Source organism: Danio rerio, chromosome 1 (genome assembly GCF_049306965.1).
Source record: "Danio rerio strain Tuebingen ecotype United States chromosome 1, GRCz12tu, whole genome shotgun sequence".
NCBI lineage: Eukaryota > Metazoa > Chordata > Actinopteri > Cypriniformes > Danionidae > Danio > Danio rerio.
The window spans coordinates 49,043,799-49,069,886 of NC_133176.1; the positions used below are offsets into that span (position 1 = coordinate 49,043,799).

The window sequence follows — 26,088 nt, forward strand, 5'->3', positions numbered from 1 at the left end:
GTGGTATTAAAGTGCATTTTCAGTCATCACAAGTGTTCCTTCAAGACACATAACTGTTTATACCAGGGATTAACATTATTTAATTTATGTTCAAACTAGATTGCGCCCGCTCTTTTTTTTTTCCTGGTCATTGCGCCTTTGCGGTGTCCTGTGTAACTGCAGATGATCGCATACAAGTCACTTTTAAAAGATGATGTAAGCAGGTCATCAAAAAAAATCGGATACAATCACAAAATCGGAATTGACCATCAAGATCTGCAGTGTAAATGAAGCCTTAGTGCGTTTTTGTCATTAAACTAATGAGGTTTAATACTTTAATACAAGTTCAGAAACTCAATCCCTTCCCTCACCACAGTGTAAAACAGCTGCATTTTCTCATGACCTCATAAAGCCGAACTCTGGCCATGTGTTCCGTAGCCTTGTTCCAATCCAGCTCCTCCCCTTTGTGACATCATCATGATGAGTTCTGCTCATTATCCAGCGTTCTGAAGCATTAGAGCAGCTTGCGTAACTGTTCCATTACTAAAACCACACTTCCATTATTTCAGTGCCTTGGGCCAGTCCTCCATACATTGATGTAAAGCACTCAATTACTCTGTAAAGCCCTTCTTTTTTCCTTTTCGCTTGATATCATTTATAATTGCTTGATTTGTTATTCCGGAAAGTAGAAATGCCACTAATGCGCACATTAAACTTTGTTCCATGCATGTTAAATTAACGCGCTATCATTACGTTAATCTCACGATTTTAATAAAGCACTTAAAAACCGCAGTCTCCTGGTTCCATACAGGAATTTCAAAGCGTCTCTCCCCATGAAATCATTTATTTGGAAGCCATCCTGTTAATACATCCCAAAGCAATGAATATTTAATGCCGTGAAAGCCAGCATACTCTGCAGAAAGACACATCACATCCACACTGGCCTGTTGCTCTTTGTCTGAGAGAGCATGCAACAGTTCGGGTGTTGTAAACTGATCCGCAGGGTGTAGTAGCGGCTGTAATCTTTCTCTGTCTGCTTCTATCTCTCTCTCTCTTCCCCCCCTTCCTCTTTGTGAAACACCAGCTGCTCCGCTTCTCCCCCTCCTTCGCTCCAAAATTCCCCTTTCTGTCTGCCTTTATCAGACCGGTCAGCTCTCCCAGTCACTCCCCCGGTTTTCTTTAGATTTTCAGACTCGGTTTAGGATTCAGGCATCTCTCTTTGGAGATCGGATTGCTTTGAGAGAAAAAGCAGAATTTGAGACTGAATTAGAGGGGATTTCCCTGTATTGCGCATCCCTGAAAATGATCATCTCTGTAGATTTTCTGAATCATTTGCAGATAATAGTGGCACTCTCTGTGTTTTGTTCAGCTAATTAACTATTTGTTGATTGATGGTGTAGTTTTGAAACAGAAGTTTTCCATTAAATATTTTTTTTACTTTTTTTTTCAAATGAAAATAGTGAAATTTTCCAGCTTCAAAACAACAAGATTTAATTTAAGTGAATTAAATGATCGAGCACAAATAATGACTACACTCAGTGTGTGAATTATACATTGACAATCAGCGGGGTCAACTTTTTCGGTAGTTGTTTGTAGGGGTGTCACGATTTCAATTTTTAATCGAAATCAATCGAAATTTATGCTCCATTTCGATTATCGAATCAAAAAATAGAATCGTCGATGCTGCCATTCCCCCATGTCACGTCAGCTTGGCTTGCCAAGCGGGAAAAAAACAGGCTTGTTGAAGTGCTTGTTAAACTGCAGAAGCAGGAGACCCGTCGACAGAACTTAAACCCTCTCCTCTTTCAATGAAGTCGCCTATGTGTAAGCATTTTGGATTTCCAGTGAGTTATGTTGACAACGTTCGCGTTGTCGACAAAAAAAACACAGTTTTGCAAGCTCTGCTATGTACGTATTACGTACGGTTCGTCCGATAGACAACACCGGCATAGCGAACCCTCCGCCCGCCCCCGTTGCAAATCCGCTCGCGAAAAGTACACACTCAGGCCCTGTTTACACTGTCTTTGTTTTTAAATGGTATTTTAGAACGACAACGATTTGACATCCACAGTGGCGTGTAGCATTTCTGAGCAGCTCTCCTTCCTCTCTACCTCTGAAAATGCACATCACGTGACCACACAGACACATACACAGCCATGCGCGTTGGAGAGAGCAGTTCCAGGCAGTCAGAGGACTGCTTCAATCTTTCACTCACTTGTACTTAGTCATTTTAGCGAACACCTCAGATAGTGTTGGGTGGTTCCTGTTGGTTGTGCGTCTTTTTTTACCGACGCCATTATAACGACACAGATCACTGCCGATTCACGAGTCCCGCAGAAAAAGTGATTGACAGGTGGTAATTATGTGTGTATCTTGCCTTTATTCATTTACTGTATGATTTGTTTATGGGTAAAACAAAGACCATCCAGGTCAGGTAGTTTAAACGGTAGGCTACAAATAATTAATTGGTCATTAATTAATTAATTATTCATAATCGAAAATCGAATCGAATCGTGCCTTTAGAATCGAAAATGTAATCGAATCAAGGATTTGGAGGATCGTGACACCCTTAGTAGTTTGGTAATACATGCTTCAGTAAATCAAATGTATTGTATTTAAATTACATCGAATTTATTAATAAAATTTATAAGTTTTTTGTGTTTTGAGGGATCTTCAGTGACTATTTTAGAGGTTACTGTAGGTCAAGCTATACAAATTATGTGTCAGATTTTTTTTTAAGGCTACATGCAGATATTCACACCTATTACACAAAAAACGGGTTTTGTGAATATTTAAGATGTCTATCGGTGCTCTAGAACTGCCAGTTTCAGATTGTTGAATGATATTTTTCATAGCATTGACTGGCGCAATTATGCATTCAGAATGGTATAACCATTATAGAGGGGGTCAAATGTATATTTGTATTATACATTTTTAATTACTAATATTTAAGATACAGATCAGAGATAGCTATATCTTTCTTTTAAAGGGCAGACCCCTCATACATCTTGTTTTGATGTTCTTCAGGGGGGACCAAGCGTTAATTAGGGGGGTCAATCAACCCCCAGATCCCACTTTAATTCGCACCCTGCACTCTCAGAAGTAAGGGTACAAAATTGCTCTAATAATAAACTTACAAAATAACTACTAACCTCTCAACAAGCCAAATTTTCTTAAAGAGACAGCAATAACAACACCTGAATGATGATGTTGCCACTCTGCATGATCCTTATTCTAAATCTCATTTAGCGTCTTAAACATTTAGTTATGCAAAGATCTATTTATGTTTTTAATGATTAAAATTATATACAATTGTACAATTAATTATAAATATTTTATCAAAAACATGAAAAAAATCAAATATTAAAATATTTTTAATTAATAAATAAAAAATTATACATTTTCAAATTATGTATTTTAGTAATAATGAATAATATTAATACATTTAAATTAGTGTTATATAGTGTCTTGATCTTATCATGAGCTAAGGGGTACAATTTTGTACCTATAGGGGAACAAAATATATAATTGTACTTTTAAAGGTGCCAAAATTGGTCCTTTAGGGTACAATTTTGTACCAAAATGTGCTATAAAGGTACAAAACACACACACACACACACACACACACACACACACACACACACACACACACACACACACACAAATATTGTTTATATATTTAATTGAACAATATACATATATACATACATTATATATATGTCTATATGTATGTGTATATCTTTAAAATGTTATGCTTTTAAATATATGCTACGATTGTATATCATGTATTAATATGACAATTATTTGGCTATAATGTAGCTCATGGCAGCTAGAAAGTCTCATTTGCTTTCAAGACTATCACAAATCATTCTCACTATTTAGATAAAAGCTCATCTGCGTTAGCCAGCATTTTAAGAACACTAGTTTAAACATCTTTGCAGTCCATGATACCATTATAAACAAGTATAAGCTATAGTGAAAATGCTGCATTAGTCATTAATCTGGTAACTGTTCTGTAAACTGGCCTAAAATGCATCCTTGATCTTCAAGCCATCCACTGTTGATTAAAGTCTATCCTAGTAGGCGGCCAGTGGTTGGTCTTTTGCCTAGAATTGAATTTAAAGGTAGCAGATTAGATCTACACACAATGAACACTCTTTCTCAGTTGATCATTCATTCAATGTGCAGCATGCGAGACCAATGATATTAATTTTTTTCAATAAGTAACAAGCAAAGTAATGCATTACTTTTAAAAATTAAGTAATAATATTTGAGTTAATTAAATTTTTTTTGTTAAATTAGCTTTTAAAAAACATATTGCTAAATTAAAATGAACATAGTCACATTCAATCACTGACTTTATAAGGCATGTATAGTATAAACATCAGGAAGTTCTCTGAAGACAACATTATCCTATATTCTTATTTTGCATGTGTTTTTTAAAGGTAAATGAAGCTGTAGGTTATACCAACATAGGCTCATTCTGAAAACGTAGCCCTATGTACATTTCTGGAGATCGCAAATTATGTAGCCAGAGATATGTATAGCTGCATTTCTTCTTTAAAAATAATGGTTGTATGATGCTGCTTTTTTCGTGCTTACCAGCTAACCGTTTACCTCCATATAGACGGCTTTTCCGCTGTTACCAGTTTGTCCAGTAGCTCGCTAACCCTAACCCTAACATCGACTGACTTGAGATGCAGAAAGGAATTGACCACGAGGAAATCTAAAAAACGTAGTAAAAAATCAGGTGAGGGTGTTTCTTTTTCTGGATTGCTTTTAAAACTGTCGGTTGGGTTTAGGGAAGTGGGTGGGCAGGCCAGTCGGTGCTTTTGAAAACACTATTAGCAAGGTTTTGGGAAGGAGGAGGGTGGGTCAGTCAGTCGGTCAATCAGTCGACAGCGGCCTCTGGTAGATTTACGTGAGAACAGCAGGTGCGAATGACACTCAATAAGCGTACACAGTGGCCTCCGGTGGATTCTGGCAAACAAAAATTTGCTAAAAAACATAGCTCCTGGGATGTATTTGGTGCTCTCCAGAAATGTATTCAGGGGAACCTTTTTTAAAATAAAACAGCTGCAAGTTATAAAAGAGATTAAGCCTCAGCCAGGTGATAAAAAGTAATGCTAAAGTAACTCAGAAGTAATGCAATGGATTACTTATCATAAAAAGTCAGTAAGTTACATAGCTAGTTACTTTTTTAGAGAGTAACTCAATATTGTAATGCATTACTTTCAAAAGTAACTTTCCTCAACACTGTGGAAGACCATGTTTTATTTAGCAACAAGGTCAAATTTAGGTCCTTGCCTTTCCCTAGAGACCCTTTGTAATGAATACTGAGCTGGTTATTTATTTGTCATACAAACATTTTATGTTTACATAAAGTCATTTTCTTGACTTTTTTGATTGAATGTAAAAGTGAAAGATCAGAAATGTTTTTTTTAATAAATAATTTGATTAATTTAATAGTATGTGCTCAAAAAGCTTGGTTTCTTCTTTGTCAAATTAGAAAGGAGGATGTGCACATGTCTTCCTGTGTTTGTGTACATATGCATGTGTGTGTTTGAGAAAAAGTGAACTTGTCTCAGCCCAGTTCCCTGACTCTGGGTGGGTCAGCTGTTTTACAGAGTACTTACTCTATATAATACCATATCAGTATGAGACACACTTGCAGCTACTCTTTCAACTGTCCCATCATTTATCCAGAATGAGATAACCTTTAAAACGAGATGATAAACCACAGCTGTAAGTGATCCACTCCAGGAAGAGATGGCCTGATTTCCCCATTTACACACACACGCTCACGCACACGTGTGCGCTAAGGTGAGATGATTTAAATGATCCAAATGCAGCAGAATGAGCATGACAAATAAGCCTTTGTTTAGCTGCTCATATTCCTCATTCAGCAACAGGATGAAACGGTTTGCACAGGGGAAGCTTATTTCAAGCGTATATCATATGCAAATACATTCACACATTCAGCACATTTCAAACTTGACAGTTTATATTTCTGTTTCTGATTATATTTAGATATTTATCAGACGAGCTTACAGTTGATAGAATTGACCAGCTCTGGCAAGTTAACGCACCAAGTGTGAGCTATTGGGAGTGGTCGCAGACAGGTGTTTGCACACATGTTACCAGGACAACTGCTGCCTTGGCAACCATGATTAGTGATGTCACAGGATACTGTCTCACAGGAGGGTGGAAGAACAGTCACAAAGCGCTTTAATTAGCTTGCTTCTGTAATTAGGGACATCTAGGTGCCACATATTTCATTAGCAGTTGCTGAAGTCTAAGATTTTGAAACTTTTGTTGGACGAAAGGTAGAGGCAAACTTTAAAGTATTCAGATGTATTAGTCATTCAAGCGTCTGTTTTGGTTTTTTTCGGCAATTATGATTTTAAAGCTTTGGGCTTGTAAATGTCGTTTATGCCACATGCAACTGCTTTCAAGTAATTTCAAGGTATTTTAGAATATTGAGAAATACAAATACGCGCTTTCAAAACATGATTTCAATAAATTAATGGGACAACATGTATGTAAATATTTGGTAAAAAGGCAAAGTTTTAATAAAAAAAAAATGCAAAATATAGTTTTATGGCTGTGGATTGTTCTCCTTTTCCCTGCAGCAAAAGTCTTATTTGTATTATTTCGGCTAGAATAAAAGCAATTCTGAATGTTTTCAAAATACGTTGTAAGGTTAAAATTATTAGCCTCTTTTAGCAATATTTTTTTTACTATAGTCTACACAACAAACTATCGTTATACAATGATTTGCCAAATTACCCTAACCTGCCTAGTTAACCTAATTAAGCCTTTAAATGTCACTTTAAGCTAAATACTAGTATCTTGAAAAATATCTAGTAAAGTATTATATACTGTCATCATGGCAAAGATAAACAGGGTGTCATCTCAAAAACCAATTTGTGGGCCTTATAAAGTCTTAAATCTACTGAAATATTGTGTTGTAAGTCTGAAATCTTTTTTAACAGGTCTTAATTTTCCTTTGTCCATGTATAGTTAACCAATCTGGCCAACACCCATACAATCGCCAGCATTCCATCTCAATAAAACCTTAAACTTTTTATTTAAAAATGTAGTTTTTAACACTATTTACCATAATAGTTTAATTATTTTTCTTACAATAACATTTGTTTAAAAGTTCTTCATGTATTCACTGCTGGAGACGCTGAACTGGACAGACTGTTGTGCATACGTTTAGCCGGCAGCTAGCTCTCTGCAACTCTCACATGGTCGCTTACTGAAGATAAGCAGGGCTGCGCCCGGTCAGTACTTGGATGGGAGACCACATGGGAAAGCTAGGTTGCTCCAGGAAGTGGTGTTAGTGAGACCAGTAGGGTGTGCCCAACCTGTGGACTGTGTTGTCTTTCAGATGAGACATTAAACTGAGGTCCTGACTCTCTGTGGTAATTAAAAATCCCAGGATGTCCTTAGAAAAAGAGTAGGGCCAAATTTGCCCACTGGTCTGGCCATCCCCATATCATAATTGGCTTTATCACTCTATCTCCTCTCCACCTATCAGCTGGAGTGTGATGTGCGGTGTGGCACAAAATGGCTGCCGTTGCGTCATCCAGGTGAATGCTGCACACTGGTGATGGATGAGGAGATTACCCCCTATGTGTAAAGCACTTTGAGTGCCTAGAAAAGCACTATATAAATGTAAGGAATTATTATTATTAGTTTATTATAGTTTTTAAAACCTTTAAAGAGAAAGGGTTATGTTGAAAAAAAAGTGTATGTTTGTATGTATACAGCTAGAGCTTGCTCGTTTTGACGATATATTAAAAAAATATTTTGCTCAGAATTAACTAAAATATTATTATTAATAATTCATTATTTTAAAAGATTGATTGGAAAAAAAACGTTTCTATTTTTCCTCAGCGTTTAACCCTGTATGAGTCTAAAATTAAATTCATAACGGTCTTAGAAATGTCTAAAAAAGTATTAAATATAACCCTGATAAAAGAAATCAGTTATTAGAAATTAGTATTCAAATTATTATGTTTAGAAATGTGTTGAAAAAAATCTTAAATCTTTCTATTAAACAAATTGGAAAAAAAAAAAAAAAAAAATATATATATATATATATATATATATATATATATATATATATATATATTAGTGCTGTCAAAATTAGTGTGATAATGCATGTGATTAATTTGAAATAATTAACGCGTTAAAAAAATTACGCAATTAACGTATTTGCAGGTTTTTTTTACTTCCTGTTGTGGCCGACGTGTGGTAAACATGCAAAAAATATGGATAAGACCAAGGAATCCCTTTTTAAAGGCGAGTTTCAGTATAGAACAATTCATGTCACAACACCAGGCTCTTCAGAGTTTCCTGCAATTCAGGTGTCATTTTTAACTTTCAACTTCTGTTTGAATGAAATTTGTTACCACATGGCGAACAGAAAGAATAACCTCTGCATTTCGGGACTTGGTGGTCCTTTAAGGTATCACTGCTTACATGGTAGACTTTTAATAAGAGTATTATCTTAATCATATTAAAATCTGAGAATTGGTGTCTTATGTAAATGTACATAGAAAGTGTCAATGAAGTCGCGAGCTGTCAAAGACATGCCATTGCCTTTCTGCATGAGCCCTCCAATGTTTCATTAAGTTTGATGTGTTTCCTCCTTAAACGCAACGAAAGCGCCTACTTCGCGTTGTTGTTTAAGAATTCTTGCAAAATAGCGCCATACTTTAGAGCGCTTAGTTCAAGCAAATTTGATGAACGCGATCATGCGTGTTGAATATGAAGGGAGTCGCTCCCTGCGCAGTCCTGCGGGCATTATGTGTAAGTGTCTGTTAGTGTGTGTGTCTGTCAGGCCCGTGCACAGACCCTTACAGGAGCAGGTGCTGCAACGCGATCGCAAAGTGATGAGCAAGTGCCTCCTGAGAGGGGCACCTAAGCCAATGAGGGCAGTGGCCGCTCTAGCTACCGGGCCACCCCCATGTGCACAGCCCTGGGGCCTCATGTATCAACGCTGTGTACGCCAGGTTTCACGCTCACGTTTGGATTTACTAACAATGAACTGAACGTGGGAATGTGCGCAGCTTCACGGCAGCTTTATGGCTGGCGTACGCACATTTTTTGTGCGTGTCTGTTTTATTTTCATTGACGACTCCTAGAGGCAGTTGTGTTAAATTCCTCTCTACAAAGTGTCTGAGCCTTGCAATGGCAGCTGTATGAGACGGGTTCAGCAGGTATATAAGGTTTCCATACCATACAGTTGACCAGCTAAACATTAAAGCACAATTTGCAGCAGTCGCCTGTTTTCCCAATGTAATCTGAGCGATCTACCGCACGCACATTGCTATAAAGACACTATCTGAAGATGAATTTGCATGCGTGAATCAGAAACGTTTCCATTCAATAAATGTGCAAATAAAACTGATGCACAAACTTATTGATGATTCCTACTTGTCTTTCTCTTGATAAATAGTTGGCAAAATCTGATATGTAGCGGGGGGAAAAAAGAGGAAAGAGTTCATCGGACGCTGGATTCGAACCGTGTTCATGCTCGAACGTGTCAAAACATGTTGATTAGCGTCTTACGATCTGCGCCACTGAGACTGTTAAAGGTACTGCAACATTTTACACCTATAAACCACACTATTTCTTTTTTAATTCACTCAGTGCGATTTTCAGACCCAACTGTGTTAACCGCATCGGCTAAACTCTCCCATTCTATTTTTTTCTTTTGTTGTTTATTCCGGAGAACAAACTTGCCAATAACACCGCTTTTCTCCGGTCTACCTCCGAAAGCAGCACAACCAATTTACATTCTGTTCAAAGTTTCTCTTTTTGCCTGCTTTTGCCGTTGCTTTTTCGTTGGGTTTTGCCAAAGTAGAGTCATTAGCATATTCATACGGGGGAGGAGGCAGGGAGGGGTTATGTGCTCGTGCATGTTGCGCTCAGTTTCACATTCATTCGGATGTACAAAAGAATATGCGTGAAATTCGGCGTACGCAGTGTTTCATACATCTGAATATTTTTCTGCGTACGCACATTTACAGCTTTGTGCGTACGCAATGTTTTAGTATGATTTCCACGCAAGTCTTCGTACATGAGGCCCCTGGTCTTTGTGTCTGTGTGCGCGCGTGCAAAATTGTTTCTACTTTACAATAAATGTTCTCAACTCACAGCAATACAATTTTACAATGAGTACAATTGTTTGTATTCAATACTCTATTATTATTATTATTATAATTTTCCAATTTCCATATTTGCAATGCCTGTATTTTGGCATTTTGTTTTGCATTCCATTTAGAATCCAACTTGGGAATCAATGTCTTCTTTATTGGCATTGATTGTTTTGAAATTCAAATGGCTTTAACATGCCTTTGTTTTAATTTCTTAAATAAATATGGCTGTCAAGCCAGGATCATGATGGTTTTTTGCGGGTATGTTTTTTACATGAAGAAATCTGTGTTACAAGTTAAACACAAATTCTTATTAACAATTATATTTTGAATTTAAAAAGTTTTTGTCTTGCATTTACATAAATTTTACATTTGAATAGCCAAAATTACAAGTTTTAGTCTATCAAATGTGATTATTAAAAATCGTGATTAATTAAAAAAAAGTGTGATTAATTAGTTTATTTTTTTTAATCGATTGACAGCACTAATATATATATATATATATATATATATATATATATATATATATATATATATATATATATATATATATATATAGACATACATACAGGGGGGCTAATTATTCTGACTTCCACTGTATATAAATATCATAAATTAGTAATGTTTGTCACAATATGCTAGGAAAAACAACTAAATAATATTTATGTCTACAGATAAGGTAGTCGCCTATACTGAATGCATGGAAGCATAACTCAAGCAGCAGATCTCTAGCATTAAAATAACACCTTGTTCAATGTATGATCAATTGATGCTGGATTTAAAATTAGCACTTTTTTGTATGCAGGGTAGACATACTTCAGCTCTTGCAACGTGAGTCACTGTCATGTCCAGTGTAGACACAATGGAAGACTGTCTACCACTGTGTGGCTCTCCGTTGTCCTTTTGTTGTAAAAGGTAATAGGACCACGCTTTATCCACCGCCGTCTCAAACATTTGAAAACAGCAGTACAGTGTGACATTTGCTGACTGAGCCAAGCCAGAAGGGTCATGTAAGTGTTTCACCCTGTGATAGAAGATTTGCTCATACTGTGAAGAAGAAATCGCCCTGTTACATCATCTTTAAGTCAGAGACAGCCCAGATCTTGGCCCATGATAGTGGGCCAGCCAAAAAGGACAAATGAGACGAACCTGGTGCATGTTTTTACCATTTCTGTGAACTTCAGTGTGTCCAAACATACTTCCTTAATGTACATTATGTGAAAAACAGCCTTCAATAAACAGTAGGAGAGGATTCCCAAATTACACACTACTCCAGACGAGATCCAACGGACGCAATACTATCCCTATGAGGTTATGTTAGAGAGTTTATGAATGGGAGTGAAGCGATGCAATAAACGCGGGGTAGGCCATGTGATCATGACAACAATGGCGGATGTAGTATATCCGAATTCCATTCATACTATCCACATTCATTCTATATAGAACAATGGTGTCAAACTTTCTGGAGACCCACAACCTCCTCCAACTGATCCCTGCTTTACCCTTTACAGCGTTATTATTAATTTTTTATTATATTATATAATAATAAAAATTATATATATATATATATATATATATATATATATATATATATATATATATATATTTTTTTTTTATTATAATATAATAAAAAATAATAATAACGCTGTAAAGGGTTAAGCAGGGATCAGTTGGAGGAAAACTCTATATATATATATATGTATATATATATATATATATATATATATATATATATATATATATATATATATATATAGGGTTATTATATTTATTTATTTTTTTCTCATAAGGAGCTGATCCCCCCCTAAAATGAAAATCCTATAATCACCCCTGCTGTATTGTAAATAAATCATATGAACATTTTAAAATTAATATTATTATATCACAGATAATATTAGTGAAATTAATTTTTGAAAACTGAATAAATATCAGTTTAAACACATTTACACAAGTATATACACTCAATGATGGGCTAGAAACCTGTGTGCACAGATTCCGTGTGGGCCTCCCTATAAACAAGGTACCAGCATAAAATCACACTTAATAAATGTTTGAGTCATTATTGACCTCCATCTATCTATTCCATTATCATAATAGATGTGGTCTAAATTTACTTAAATTCACCATGATTTTTTAAAAATAATATGCTTATCTGTTATCATTGAGGTCATTGTCCTTGGTGTGAACTAGGCATGGGACGATAACCATTTTCAAGGTATACTGTGGTTTGGAAAAGTCCGAATTTTAAAACCGCTAAAATTTTCTGTAATACCGTTCCAAAGGTGTGTGTACGATTTTGATATTTACATTTTTTTAGGACAACAGTATCTCCAGCAGAAAAAAATATTCAAAGATGGTGTTTTAAATTGTAAAGAAATCTGTGTTTTTGAAACTAATGAAAACAGCAGAAGCCAATGATTAATTTGTATTATGTAGCCTGACATGTTTACTGCTCCAAAATATTACAAATTATCAAAAAATAAAATCTTGTTTTCAAATGGGGAAAAAGGTTATGTTTTTTACCCAGACTTTAAATAAGAATATATTTTACAGCAGTAATCACAATACAGTGATACAGTGAAACTGTAATATTTTTATCCAAGGTTATCACATCATCAAAATCTTATGCCGGCCCATGCCTAGTGTGAATCGGTGATTTGAGTTTGATAAAATTATGATTTTTTTTGAAGACTATCACTTTAAGACACTGTTTTATTTGGGCTTTACATTCATTCATTTGCTCATTTATTCATTTATCTGTCAGGAGTCGCCACGGTGGAATGAACCGTCAACTATTCCAGTACTAGGAAACACTCATACACTCTCACATTCACACTCATACACTATGGCCAATGTAGTTTATTTAAATCACCTAAAGTGTATGTCTTTGGACTGTGGGGGAAATGGAGCACCTGAAGGAAACCCACATGAACACGGAGAGAACATGCAAACTCCACACAGAAACACCAACTGGCCCAGTTGGGACTTGATCCAGCGATCTTCTTACTGTGAGGCGATAGTGCTTACCACTGAGCCACTTTTCCCATCTTAACATGTTTAAAAATAATATGAATTCGAACATATAGTAACATATACTACATATACTTATTATTTAAGAACTAATTGAAAAAAAAGTTTGTGCTTTAATTTCTTTTTTTTCTTCTTTTTATGCTTATTATTATTTCAATAATTGGTTGGTTGTGCAAAAAAAAAACACTGAATTGTGCACAGCAGAACTGTCACCTCTCACCCACTGACCCCGTCCTGATCTTCCCCTAAGTCTTTTTCCCAATTCCTTGCAGTTCGCGAAGACCCAACAAGTTACGATGCCCCTGATCTCACACTCATTTCCTGGACACTTCATTTTCTCTGACTTCCTTCTCAATGTTTTTGTCAAATAAAAGCTTCTCAGATGGCAGCAACCGGCAGCGCGCCTATATATCGACTGCAAGATAATCAGTTTAGGAAGCTATTATCTACAGCATTTGTTTAAAATGATAGTTCAAATACAGTTATAAGAGTATTAAAGCGCGTAATCCACTACGACACAATGATAACTCAGTCTAGTGAGCTTGAGTGAGTACAATAGAGATTTTAAGGAGGCTTTTTCATCACGATGCCACAATGAAACTATTCATCTCAACTCGGTGTGCACTCACACACACTATTCATCTCAACCCATAATGAACACGCTGAAAACCCATGGCAAAATGCACAATGACCTCCTAAGGAACTCTTTGCCTCCGCATATGTGCAGACACACACACACATATGCAAAATGATATGAATGAAAAAGCCATTAGCTAGGAAATAATCAGTCAGAGATATCACACTATGTCTGTGGTGTCAGAATGTGATCTTGCTCTTCAATCTCCATAGGTCTGGATGTATCTAGATACAGTTCAGTGTATGTGGGCGTCAGTCTCTATTCATCAGTTTGACACTAAACACTAGCGCTCACCACAGGAGAATGTCAAGAATGCTCCAGATGTGTCGGTGTGTGTTTACGTGTATATGTAGTAAAAAGACCGTCTGCCAGCTTTTCAGTGGAAATTTGCCTTCTGTTTATTTTATCCCGCCATTTCATTTTTTTCGGAGGTCACTAAGGTCAAACAATCTACCTTTTTTTACTGTTATCACACACACCTTTTCTTCCATCCTGTTTACTTCTTAAAGGGCCATGAAACCCCCTTTTTCAGCAGAGTGTTTTCACATCTCTACTTTGTAAAAAGTCAGAAAAGTGGGCGTGTCCAGCTCTGTTTAGGGGGGAGTGTGGGAGGAACTAAAGAGGGATGTGTGGGAGTGTCTATTTGGGCACCCGCTGAGTTTCAGAGTCAAAACACACACACACACACACACACACACACACACACACACACACACAGGGAAGAAAGTGACTGTTTACATGGACATCTGTAGTCAAATTATTTGCTAAATTATTAAATGGTGGACTTTGACTGCAGTTTGGCTCTTTCATTCAGGGAATTCATTCATGTCCCTCGCGACAAACGAGGAGCTGCTCTAAGCGTGTATTTTTCATGCAATGTTTGATACCGCACGGCGAATGAGAGAAAAAAAACCTCCGCATTTCCCGGAAACTTAGATGTTCTCGGCAGGTAGCGTCAGAAAGCCACGTGTGTTATTCCGGTCACAGAATGCGGTGAAAATCCTACACGAGGTTAAAGTTTGGTTGCGGTGCTAACATGTTTACACTTGGTGCAACAGTTAGTTCGATACGAGCAAACAAATACAGACAAACAACAGAGAGCACTGGTCGCTCACTTACCAAATCTGTAGAGACAGGACAATCACCAGCAACTAGAGCCGCGTCATTATTAAGAGGAGACTACAAGCGAATCCGGATCTCAGCGTTTGCAGATGAGAACAGCTCTCAGGTAAACAATGTGCTTTCTTAGACACATAAGTTATTGTTGTCGAGCGTCGCGTACACTGTTAATCCTCACGTGACTCCAGCTGCGCTCTCACAGAGAGAAAATGAAAACGAAACTTAACTGCAGCAAACTATAAAAGCAACACTTCACGTTTGTTTTGCCAATACAACGTGGCGTCTCTTTCGTCTAAACACTGTGACAGTAATGAATATTAATGAAATTGCACAATAGAGCGCGCTAATTGGTTTGAACCAAGCCTTACTTATGCATTAATGCAGCAAACTCTCAGACGTAATAAGACACACTCTGGCTCAGACGTCCAGTCTGCACGCTGGAATACACGCTATTATCTCATGGCCGTGACGCAGCTTCAAAAATTCGTTTCAAACCGGAAGTACGAATTTGCTTGAAATAACGCAAAAACAACCTATTTACACTTTTTAGTGAAATATAGGTGTCCTAATAGTGTTTTTAGCAGTGTGGGATACATATACGACTGTCAACAGCTCAAAAAAATGTGTTTTGGTGTTTCGTGACCCTTTAAGATCAATCATTGAGGTTGAATTGAGGTTTTTTTAATGTTAGTTCTAGTGTTGACCTTAAAAAGGCTAATTGTTAAAATGTTCACTTGCTTTTGAATGCCAGTTTAACAGCAGCTTGTAATGAAACTTAGCTGTAATGAACCTCGCTCATCTTCTTTGGCTGTCTGTAATGCCTGTAGACTCATTTGTATGTGAGGGACTCAGGATGTTTTTGCTGGGAAAAGGATGTGACATTTACATGCACTCCTGAGAGCCTCTCTTCCGTTTTATGACATATCAAAGGAATGCTTAAGCCCAGTTTATACTTCAGTGTTGAGTGATTGCTGTACACCCGTGGCGCATCCCCTGCACGTAGCCGATGCCGTTGTGAGCGTTTATACTTCAGTGTTCTGTATGTGTTGCTTTGCAATGACCTGTCTGAAATGCTAGATGGGGTTTCAATGCTTCACTGTTTCAAGTTTCTTTGCTGGTGTTTTGAGTTTAAAGGCCCCTGTATACTTTAAACGAAATTTAAATAAATAACTAAAGAACAGCACAATTTTAAACTAAAGCTGTCCAAAAAGAAATTTGTTTTGCAGTTCGAAACATCTCACGTAAGCACACTTTTTAAGGCGGAGAACATTTTGGTCCTAGCTACCATTGGTCTGTAGCTATTACGCGATTGGTGGGTGTGTTCTGAAACTCCGGCTTCATTGACAGGCTTCATATTCCGAGTCCAGAATCAGACAGGAGGAAAAACATGTAGCACAACAACACTAATGGCTGATGTCTCATTCACACTAGCAGTGACTTTGTAGCTGTTTGACGCTCTGGGTAGTGACCTGCTGCAAACGGAGGTCTGTGTAGGTCCACAACATGGAGAATACAACCGGCCTCTGAGCGAGCTGAAAGAGGATCGCATGAGCTCTACTAGTGCTCCTATTGGCTGTCACTTAAGAAAGTCGCTTTTCATTTGCATAAAGTTGATTCTCAACTTTGACGAATGGAACGCCCACCTGGTTGCCAACGGTCGCTGTTGCTCGCGTAGACGGAGGTTGCTGGAAGTCACCCACTCTCAGTTGAAATGAACAGTCGCTTGTTGCTTTGCTGCTACGAGTTGCTCGTAGTGTGAATGAGGCTTGAATCGTACTTCTGAGTCGAGTGATCCGCATAACTCATGACAAATCCCTTGTGCGTAGCCATGCGTCAATATTTCTGCTCTGCAATAATACTTTCAAAACGCTAGCTGGCAGTGGGGTTTCTATGTACCTCTGTGTCCAGTTTCTTTAAGGTTTTTTGTTTACACAAGAAATGCCTGTAATGCTACATTACTGTACACGTAACTCAAACTCACTCATTCAGATGAGGGAACAGGTGGAGGTGTAATAACTTTAATCATAAAGTAAACACAAGAAAAAGAAAATCTAGAGCTCCTCCACAAACTCTACAGTCAATGAGCCCACTCCTGTGACTCTTGGCCCCACCCACATTGGTAAACGCTACCAAGCCGACCAATCAGAGAGCTTTCGCTATGCGTTATCGTAATGTGTAGTTACATTTTTTGAGGGTGTGAGTCGGGATTGGCATCGCGGTGTTCATTCATTCACTCATTTTCTTTTTGGCTTAGTCTCTTTATTAATCTGGTGTCGCCACAGCCAAATGAACATCCAACTCATTCAGCACGTTTTATGCAGCAGTTGCCCTTCCTGCTGCAACCCACCACTGGGAAAAACACACACTCTCATTCACACACATATACTATGGATAATTTTAGCTTACCCTATTCACCTGTACCGCATGTCTTTGGACTGTGGGGGAAACCGGAGCAATCGGAGGAAACCCACGCAAACACGGGAGAACATGCAAACTTCACCTAGAAAGGCCAACTGACCCAGCCGAGGCTTGAACAGGTGACCTTCTTGCTGTGAAACGACAGAACTACCAAGCTGCCCATGTGAGGGTTATGTAACTGGGCAAAAGCTATCCGAGCCAGAATCCACACTATAAATAGGGCTGGGTGATTTATCGAAAATAACCTATACTCAATCTAATTTTTCCAGGTAAATTTTTTTATTTTTTTTTATTTTTTATTTTAATTTAATTTTTTTAAATTGAGTATTCCTACTTCTCGTGTGGAGTCACGAGTCGAGTTAAATTATTCAATTAATCGAGATTTTGTTTTTAGGCCGAATTGCCAAGCCCTAAGTATAAATCAGCCTTAGGTTAACAAAATGATTAGTCTGGAGGGTCGAGTTGCAGAGGTACAGATGTATGCGCACCTGTACAATCGCTTGCAAAAAGTTGTTGCAGTTGTAACTGGGTGCAGTTGTAAAGCCACCAATATATAATTGTTTGCCTTCTTCGATTGGCCAGTAGAATTCTGAATAAAAACTCTGGGCTCCAAAATATTTAAATGTCAGAAATATTAATGCCATGCATGTAGAATACAGATAAAAATAATTCTTATATTATGCCCAATCAGTTTTTAAGACTGTAAACCATTGTTTTTGTACTTCATCTTATTGTATGCTCTATAAATGTGAATTTTTAAAGATGAAGGACTAATGATTATTTTTTTAGCTGTTAAACATACTCCAATACCTATTTTTAATGTACAACTGTAAAATAATAATATATATAATAAATAGACAGCCTTTTTTATTCGAATGTTGTTTTATTTAGCTTTTTCTCCTGTGTTTATTCTCACAATTTTGTCCTCTTTTATTTGACACAGTCATTCAGATCCAGCAATTCCCAATTTCTTTCAAAAGTTCATTATCACTTTCATTTCATAACCTTTTTTTCGAATGTTGAAGCTGAAATGAGGGTAAATGAGTGCAGAGCTCATGACTGGGTAGAGAGAGAATAAGAGAGACAGAAGGAAGGACTGTCATTTGGCCTCAGGGCTTTGACTGAGCTCAGAATTGCTGGCATTCTCACGAGCCACAGCAGCTGAATAGAGCTCCCTCTGTGTGTGTGTGTGTGTGTGTGTGTGTGTGTTTGAGCAAGCGTGACCTGGGAATCAGCACTGCTTGCTTCTAGTCGGTGTTAAACTGGCCAAGAGCTCATATTAGGGTTGTCTTGGCGACTTTCTTCGAGTGCTGTTCAGATGTGCATGGTTTTGTATGTCCTCCATTATCATAAATGTTTATTCATGACACTTGCGTGCATTCTTAGGAGGAAAAAAGTGGTGGAAACAAGACCACCTGAGACTTAAAAGGTAGCTTTAGTTTATACAGTGATGATGATGATGATAATAATGCATGGAAAAATGAAAGTGTATAAGGTTTGTTGATAAGTACACAGTTTACCGCTCCTGCTGAAATGTTGTGATTTGGCATTATCATCAAGATATTGGGAAAACACAGGATGATAAGATAACTATTTTGAATAAAGCACCTGCTATTCTGATGTATATTCGTGATGCTTATGTGCATTCTAATGAGGAAAAAGTCAGCTCAGGCTCACTGTGAATACGTACCCCATATACGTTTCTTAAGAGCATGAATTATGTAGCCAGAGCTACGTATGGCTGCATTTCATCTCCTTTTTGTGCTACTAGACAAAAATCTACTTTACTTTATGGTATAAACAATGTAATTCACATTTTTCTGTTTATTTATGGTTGTGAATTGCATTATGGGACCTTGATCTCTGCTCTGTCAAGTTTTAATGTTAAAAATCCAATTCTAGAGTTTAACAAATGGCATTTTAATAAATAATTTATAGAGAAATAAGTCTGTAAAACAACAGAAAATGTACTGGCAGGAAGGTTTTTGTACAGTAATATACAACACCATCCCAGAAATATACCACTTTAAACTATTAAAATGTTTAAAATGTCCCTTTTTCCGACTTTTCAAGGTTAAAAGTTGTTGGAAGAAATATCAAGATCCCCTAATGTGATTCAAAAGCATAAATAAATGGGGGAAAATAAAAACATAAATCAATAAATATGGAAAACTGCTAATTTACAGACATTTTAAACAGTGTATACTATATTTTACTTTAAGTAAATTTAGTTTACCTCTACTACTGAGATGGTAAGATTAATTTGTAAAGCCTAATAAAATCACTTTTTAGTGGCATTTGTATCTCCTCACTATCATCATGGCATTATCTTCAAGATAATGGATGCATTACCTAGGAAAAGCAGTAAGTGATAATAAGTATGTTCACTTTTTTCATGTACATTAGGTCACTTCGGATAAAAGCATCTGCTTAATGCACAAATGGATTACAGCGCACAAGTCTGACTATTTGCATAACAGCGTTCACAAACAGGATCGACGTGTTTCTATTAATGATTTCTTGTGTGTTTAGTTTTAGGAGCTTGTTTTGGGATTTTAAACAAATGTGACTCAGAGATGATGTGTGTACACACCCCAAACCTCCCCACCTCACACACACACACACACACACACATAGAGAAAGAGAGAGAGAGTTCAGGATATTCTCGTTGCTTCTCCATACCATTAATCTTCATTAAACCCAGGGATTGTAGACTTGAAGATTTGAAGATGCGTTCAGTAAAACTGATGTATAAACAGAATGGCATCTGGAACTCACCAGCTAGAAGATATGTTGACACTTTACCCCTTGCAAATTTTTTTGTACCTTTTTATGTCTTTTTGAAATATTTCTTCTAGACTTTTCATGTTACTGTATACAGTACATCTGTATTCTGTTTTTAACAAAATCTGTTAATATTACAGCAACAATCTTCTAAAGTAATGTCAGCGAAGTTCCCTCCCGCAAAATGATATGAAACAGACACATTCACTTTTATTTCACTTGAAAAATGATGTTTACACAGCAAACGCCCCCTGCTGTCCAACCTGTATTTCACACCTGTCATGTTTTTTTCCCAGAAAATCTTCAGAATTTTTTTTTTCTTTGGAAACACTGGAGCACATCAGACTCAAGTGCTGACTAGTTAATATCTGGAGATGATGGGAATCAGTGTTTGAGTCAGTCTTGCTGAAGTAGGAGAATATCATAATCTAATGCACAATATGCGTGATAGTAACCCACCAATATCATGCATACAGAATGCTGTATTTTACACATTTACAGTGCATTCAAGCAGATTTCATTGCCTGGGATTTGAGCCTATGACTTTGGCGTTGCTTGGATTGTGCTCAACCAATTAATATAGGAGGCAAGTATGTGAACATGAATCATGTCATACTTTCATCCACTCACTCACAATACTTCAGCTTAATCCCTGATTTAACAGGGGTCGCCTCAGAGGAATGAACTGCCAATTACTATGGAAACTTTTTTTTTTTTTTTTTGCGATAGATGCTCTTCCAGTCACATATTTTCATCCAAAATAAAGATAAATCATACTTTAAGCACATTCACTGTTATTTGACCTTAAATGTATACTTTATAGGATGTAAATCTTCACAATTATTTGCTAAAAGTTTGCAGTTTTGATTTATACACCCACACATTCTCAATACTAATGGCCTGTTTCCACTGGGGTATGGTACGGTACAGTTTGGTTTGATTTTATGGTTGTTTCCACTGTCAAAAGGTACCAAAAAGTGAACCGTACCATTCCACTTTTTAAGTACCCTTTCGGAAGGGTGCCTAGCATAGATGCGCAGCTGAACGCTATTGGTTTACAGAGATACATCAGCTCATGTACAAGCAAGAGAATTATTAATAAAGTAAGCGCCTTTTTAAAAAAAAACAGCCGGGACATTACACCGTAATAATATGTGCATATTATAATGAGACATGGTCGACCCGTGCTCAAACAAACCTCGTCGTCGTCTTGATGAACAGCCACAAAGCCAAAAAGAAGAGCAGAGTTTACCCTGTGCCCCGTAGTTGTTTACAAGGTCGTCTAAAGCGCGAGCGGTTTCGATTTCTCGAAAGAGCTCACTCGCACGTCTATATTTGAAATAAAAACTTCTTGAGCTGATGAAAATAACATGCGCATGAATATTAAAGTGTTTCTGAAATCCGATCCTTTCAGAAATGGACAAACGCGGGTGTGTAGCGTGACTAAACAAAGGAGAAGCCCGTAAAAACAAAGGAGCAAATGATTTTTTTAGTAACCTAAAAGATGAACAAACTGCCATGTTTAACTATTATCATCGCCTTTTGGACTATGATTAACTCGGACAGATGGAATAACTCTCTAACAGAGGTCACATGTCCTGGTGTAGATTAAAGACACGGACAAGAGGTCTACTGACTGTGGGCTATATTTTGTGTTGTTTTTGAACCCAAATAAGCACTAAATGTATGATGTGTGTAGTTTTTTTGTAACTGGTAACATATCGAAGACTGTCGTACACCACGCCTAACAATAGTACCCTTTTGGCAATGAAAACATAAGCCTGATAAAGGTGACCCGTACTGTACCATACAGTACTGTACCACTTAGAGGAAACGGGCCATAAGTAACTGATTTTGACAGTGATGTCTATTATGTTTAAATGGTTTAATGTCAGTGAACATTCAAAACTCTGGTTGTGAAGCTCTTTTAAAAGTCAAATTATCACAAAATTACTGGGATGAGTTTATGGTTCAGATATAAATGTCTATGGTTACAATAAAAATTATAGTGTCACTGGCCAATACCTGATAGTGTTACAATAATTATAGTGTCAATACCTGATTTGGTGGTCCCGCACGTGTCATTTTAAAGGACTATTTCATTCAGAAATTAAAATTCTTTTATTATTTACTCCCACTCCTTAGAGATGGTTGTGCGTGAAAATCAGACTAGTCTAGCAACAACAACCATGCCACATTCAAAGTCACTTAAATCACCTTTCTTCTCCATTCTGATGCTCAGTTTGAACTGCAGCAGATCATCTTGACCATGTCTACATGGCTAAATGCATTGAGTTGCTGCCATGTGATTGGCTGATTAGAAATTGGCATTAACGAACAGTTGGACAGGTGTACCTAATAAAGTGGCCGGTCTTCCCAAACAGCAAAACAGTGTCTCAATGTCACTTTTTCCAATAGTCTTCAGCCCTACTAAGAAGTTTTGTTTTTATTTGCAACTTCAAAAGAAAGTACAGTATTTTTTACAACCCTACAGTGTCATCCGGTTATTAACGGATTTGTTCAGAGGAAAATATGCAGCAGCTTATCAAAAAGCTTCCCCTTTTTTTCTTCTTCTTTTTCAAATAACTCTAACAAAGCCGACTTGCTTTCTTTTTACACGGTGACCAATTCTGTATCATGTCTGGGTGTGATTGCTAGCATCTGTTTGTCTGTAGACTTAACTTGCAGCACGCGTGACTTGGAGAGAGTTTACATCGACTTACTGTTGAGGGTTAGGAAGTTGAGGGGTGGGGCTTGGTCACACTTTCTCTCACTGTCTTAATCTGTCGCTCTGCTGCTTTTTTTTTCTCCTCCTCCTCCGTCGTTTCCGTTTTTCGCCTCTTTTTAGTCAAGGGAGGAAGCTGTTTCTATTGTCGAGTGGCTTTGATATAGGGGGACTCGGCGGCAGGGGGAGGTTTGAATAAGAGCTGCTCCGGGGGGAGATTTTATTAGCGGTGTTTATCACGGACGCAGAGGGACAGAGGGTGTGACATGGCCAGCGAGGAGGGAAGAAATACATCCCTCACAGAGCAGCACGACGACGACACCATCACACAGACTGAGACTCCGGTAGGCCTGTGAAAGACGCCCCAAATCCACTTTCATAACTCTCATAACATACTCTGGGAGAAAGTTATTATACTAAAGCTGCAGTAGTGTGAAATGTGTTGTGCAAGAATGCAAACTATTTAGTTGTGTTTGTTCAAAGAAGTATAATTTATGTATTATATTGTTTTTTGTGTTTAATTAATAAGGTATAATTATTTTTGTTAGTTTTATAGTATGTATCTGAATTATTTTACCAGTTTTTTACATGCCACTGTAAATGTTTTCAATAAAAATTGCTAATTTTTTTTATATAAAATTTTAAACACATTTTAATATATATATATATATATATATATATATATATATATATATATATATATATATATATATATATATATATATATATATGAAATTAATTATAAAATAATTAATCAAATAGTTTTAGTAAAGCATTTCAACACGTTTTTATTTTTGTTTATATTGATATCAAAAGCCACACTGCGATGATTGCAACATAGGCTTATTCTGAAAACGTAGCCCTATATACATTTCTGGAGATCGCGAAATGTATAACCAGATCTATGTATGTCTGCATTTCATATGCATGTACGTTTGAGAATTTGAGATGCAGAGAGGAGTTGACTACGACGATAGGGCTCAAGTCTGGCGAATAACAGTTCCAGACAGCTGGTAAGACAAAAATTAAACAAGTCAATAATAGGGTGAGAATGTGGTAAAATCTGAAATCGTGGTAAAATCAGGCGAGGGCTTGTCTTTTTTTTTATTGTTTTTTAAAACTGTCAGTTGGGTTGAGGAAAGTGGATGGATGGGTCTATTGATGCTTTTTAAAAACCGTCCATCGGTCAGTCAGTCAGTCGACAGCGGCCTCTGTTGGATTTACGTGAGAACAGCAGCCACAAATGGCACTCGCAAGAGATGTTTGGTGGATTTGCAAAAACAAAACTGCAAAAATAAAAAGCGTAACTCCTGAGAGTTGTATTTGGCACTCTCCAGGATTGTATATAGCAGTACATTTTCAGAATGAGCCTGGGTTGGATGCTTTGTGACGACATTTACTTTTTTTTAAATCAATTGTGTGTTCATTTAAAAGAATGTTTTGTGATTAGAATATAAAATATGAGTTAGTTTATCATTATTATTTACTTAAAAGTCCATTATTTCTGTTAAAAATTTAACCTTTTCTTTAAATTACAAAACATGATTATGGTTTATGATTAGAAACATATTTTTTTAAAAAGGATGTTTCTTTTTTATATGCCACTGTGATAACATTTTATGCATTTTTTAGAATATATACTGTATATATATATATTTTTACATTTTTATCTTTATATTGTAAATAGTTCAATAAAATAATTTGGTAAAGCATTTCAAAACATTTTTATTTGTGTTTAAACATATTTTAATATCTATTCATATATATAAATAAATTAATTAATTAGTTAATCGTTAGTAAAGCATTTCAAAACATTTTTATTTTTGTGTATATTGATGCAAAAATCACACTGCGATGCTTTGGGACAGCGTTCACTTTTTAATCTAAAATATGAGTTAGTTTATTATTATTATTTACATAAATGTCTATTATTTCTGTGTAAAATATAGCCTGTCTTGAGGTTTAATTTTTATTTAAATTACATAACATGATTATGGTTTATAATTAGAAATATAATCATTCATTCATTTATTTAGTTTTTAGTTTTCCAGCATATGTTTTATGCAGCGGATGCCCTTCCAGCTTCAACCCATCTCTGGGAAACAACCATACACACTCTTACACTACGGACAATTTAACCTACCCAATTCACCTGTCCCGCACATCTTTGGACTGTGGGGGAAACCGGAGCACCCGGCGGAAACCCACGCGAACGCAGGGAGAACGTGCAAACTCCACACAGAACTGACCCAACTAAGGCTCAATCCAGCGACCTTCTTGCTTTAGGCGATAGCACTACCTACTGCGCCACTGCGTCGCCAATTAGAAATATATATTTTTGTAATATATACCAAGTTACCTTTACATGCATACAAACACTCATCCGCACACACTCACGCACATACCAGTACCTGACTATATTGTTGATGTTTTTGTTTTGTTTTTTTGTTGCTTTGTATTTGTTATCTGTTGATGTTTTCTTGTATTTGTATGAGTTTTGCATATTCTAATAAAAAATAATAATAAAAAAAAAATTTCAAAACACAAAAAAAAAAAAATAAATAAATATATATTTTTTCTTTTTAAATTTTTTTTAACATGCCACTGTAATAATATTTTATTAACAATGACAGGTTTTTTTAATATTACATTTTAATATATCTTTATATTATAAGAAATTCAATTAAATATTTAATTAAATAGTTTTAGTATAGCATTTCAAATGTTTAAACATTTTAATATATATTCATATCTATAAAATATTTTTAATAAATTAAAACATCAATTTTATTAAATATTAATTAATTAAATAGTTTTAGTAAAGCATTCCAAAACATTTTTATTTTTTGGTTATGTTGATACAAAAAGCCACACTGCGATGCTTCGGGACAACATTCACAAAATCAATTGTGTGTTGCTTTAAAATAATGTTTCGTGCTAAGAATATTATTATTATTATTTACATAAATGTCAATTATTTCTGTTTAATATATAACCTGTCTTTAATTTTAACCATATCAGTTTTTTATTTATTATAAATGATTTATAATAAACATTTAAAAAAATCTAGGGGGGGTATTGACATTTAATACAGTGCAGCAATACTTTACATGTCAATGTGAACTTCCCTAAAAAACAAGAAGCTCTTTTGTTCACATCTTTGGCTTTCAGTATCTCTCTTGTTGCCATCTATTTCCCAATTTTTCTTTTTGTTTTCTCCAGGA

At 36.3% G+C, this 26,088-nt stretch overlaps 1 protein-coding gene across 4 annotated transcripts in view; it reads left to right on the forward strand.

The window, feature by feature from the left end:
- The window catches only part of pkn1a (protein kinase N1a), an 81,286-nt gene that overhangs the window by 6,332 nt on the left and 48,866 nt on the right, over positions 1–26,088 (forward strand). For 2 of the 4 annotated variants that reach the window (XR_012407850.1, XM_684239.8), the window contains exon 1: positions 22,969–23,208. The exons of the other annotated variants lie outside the window; for them this stretch is intronic. Coding sequence is in view for 1 of the 2 variants with exons in the window: in XM_684239.8 (XP_689331.3) it covers positions 23,131–23,208 (78 nt within the window). In the remaining variant the exon portion in view is untranslated. Of the gene's footprint in view, positions 1–22,968; positions 23,209–26,088 lie in introns of those variants that run through there. 4 annotated transcript variants of the gene reach the window in all.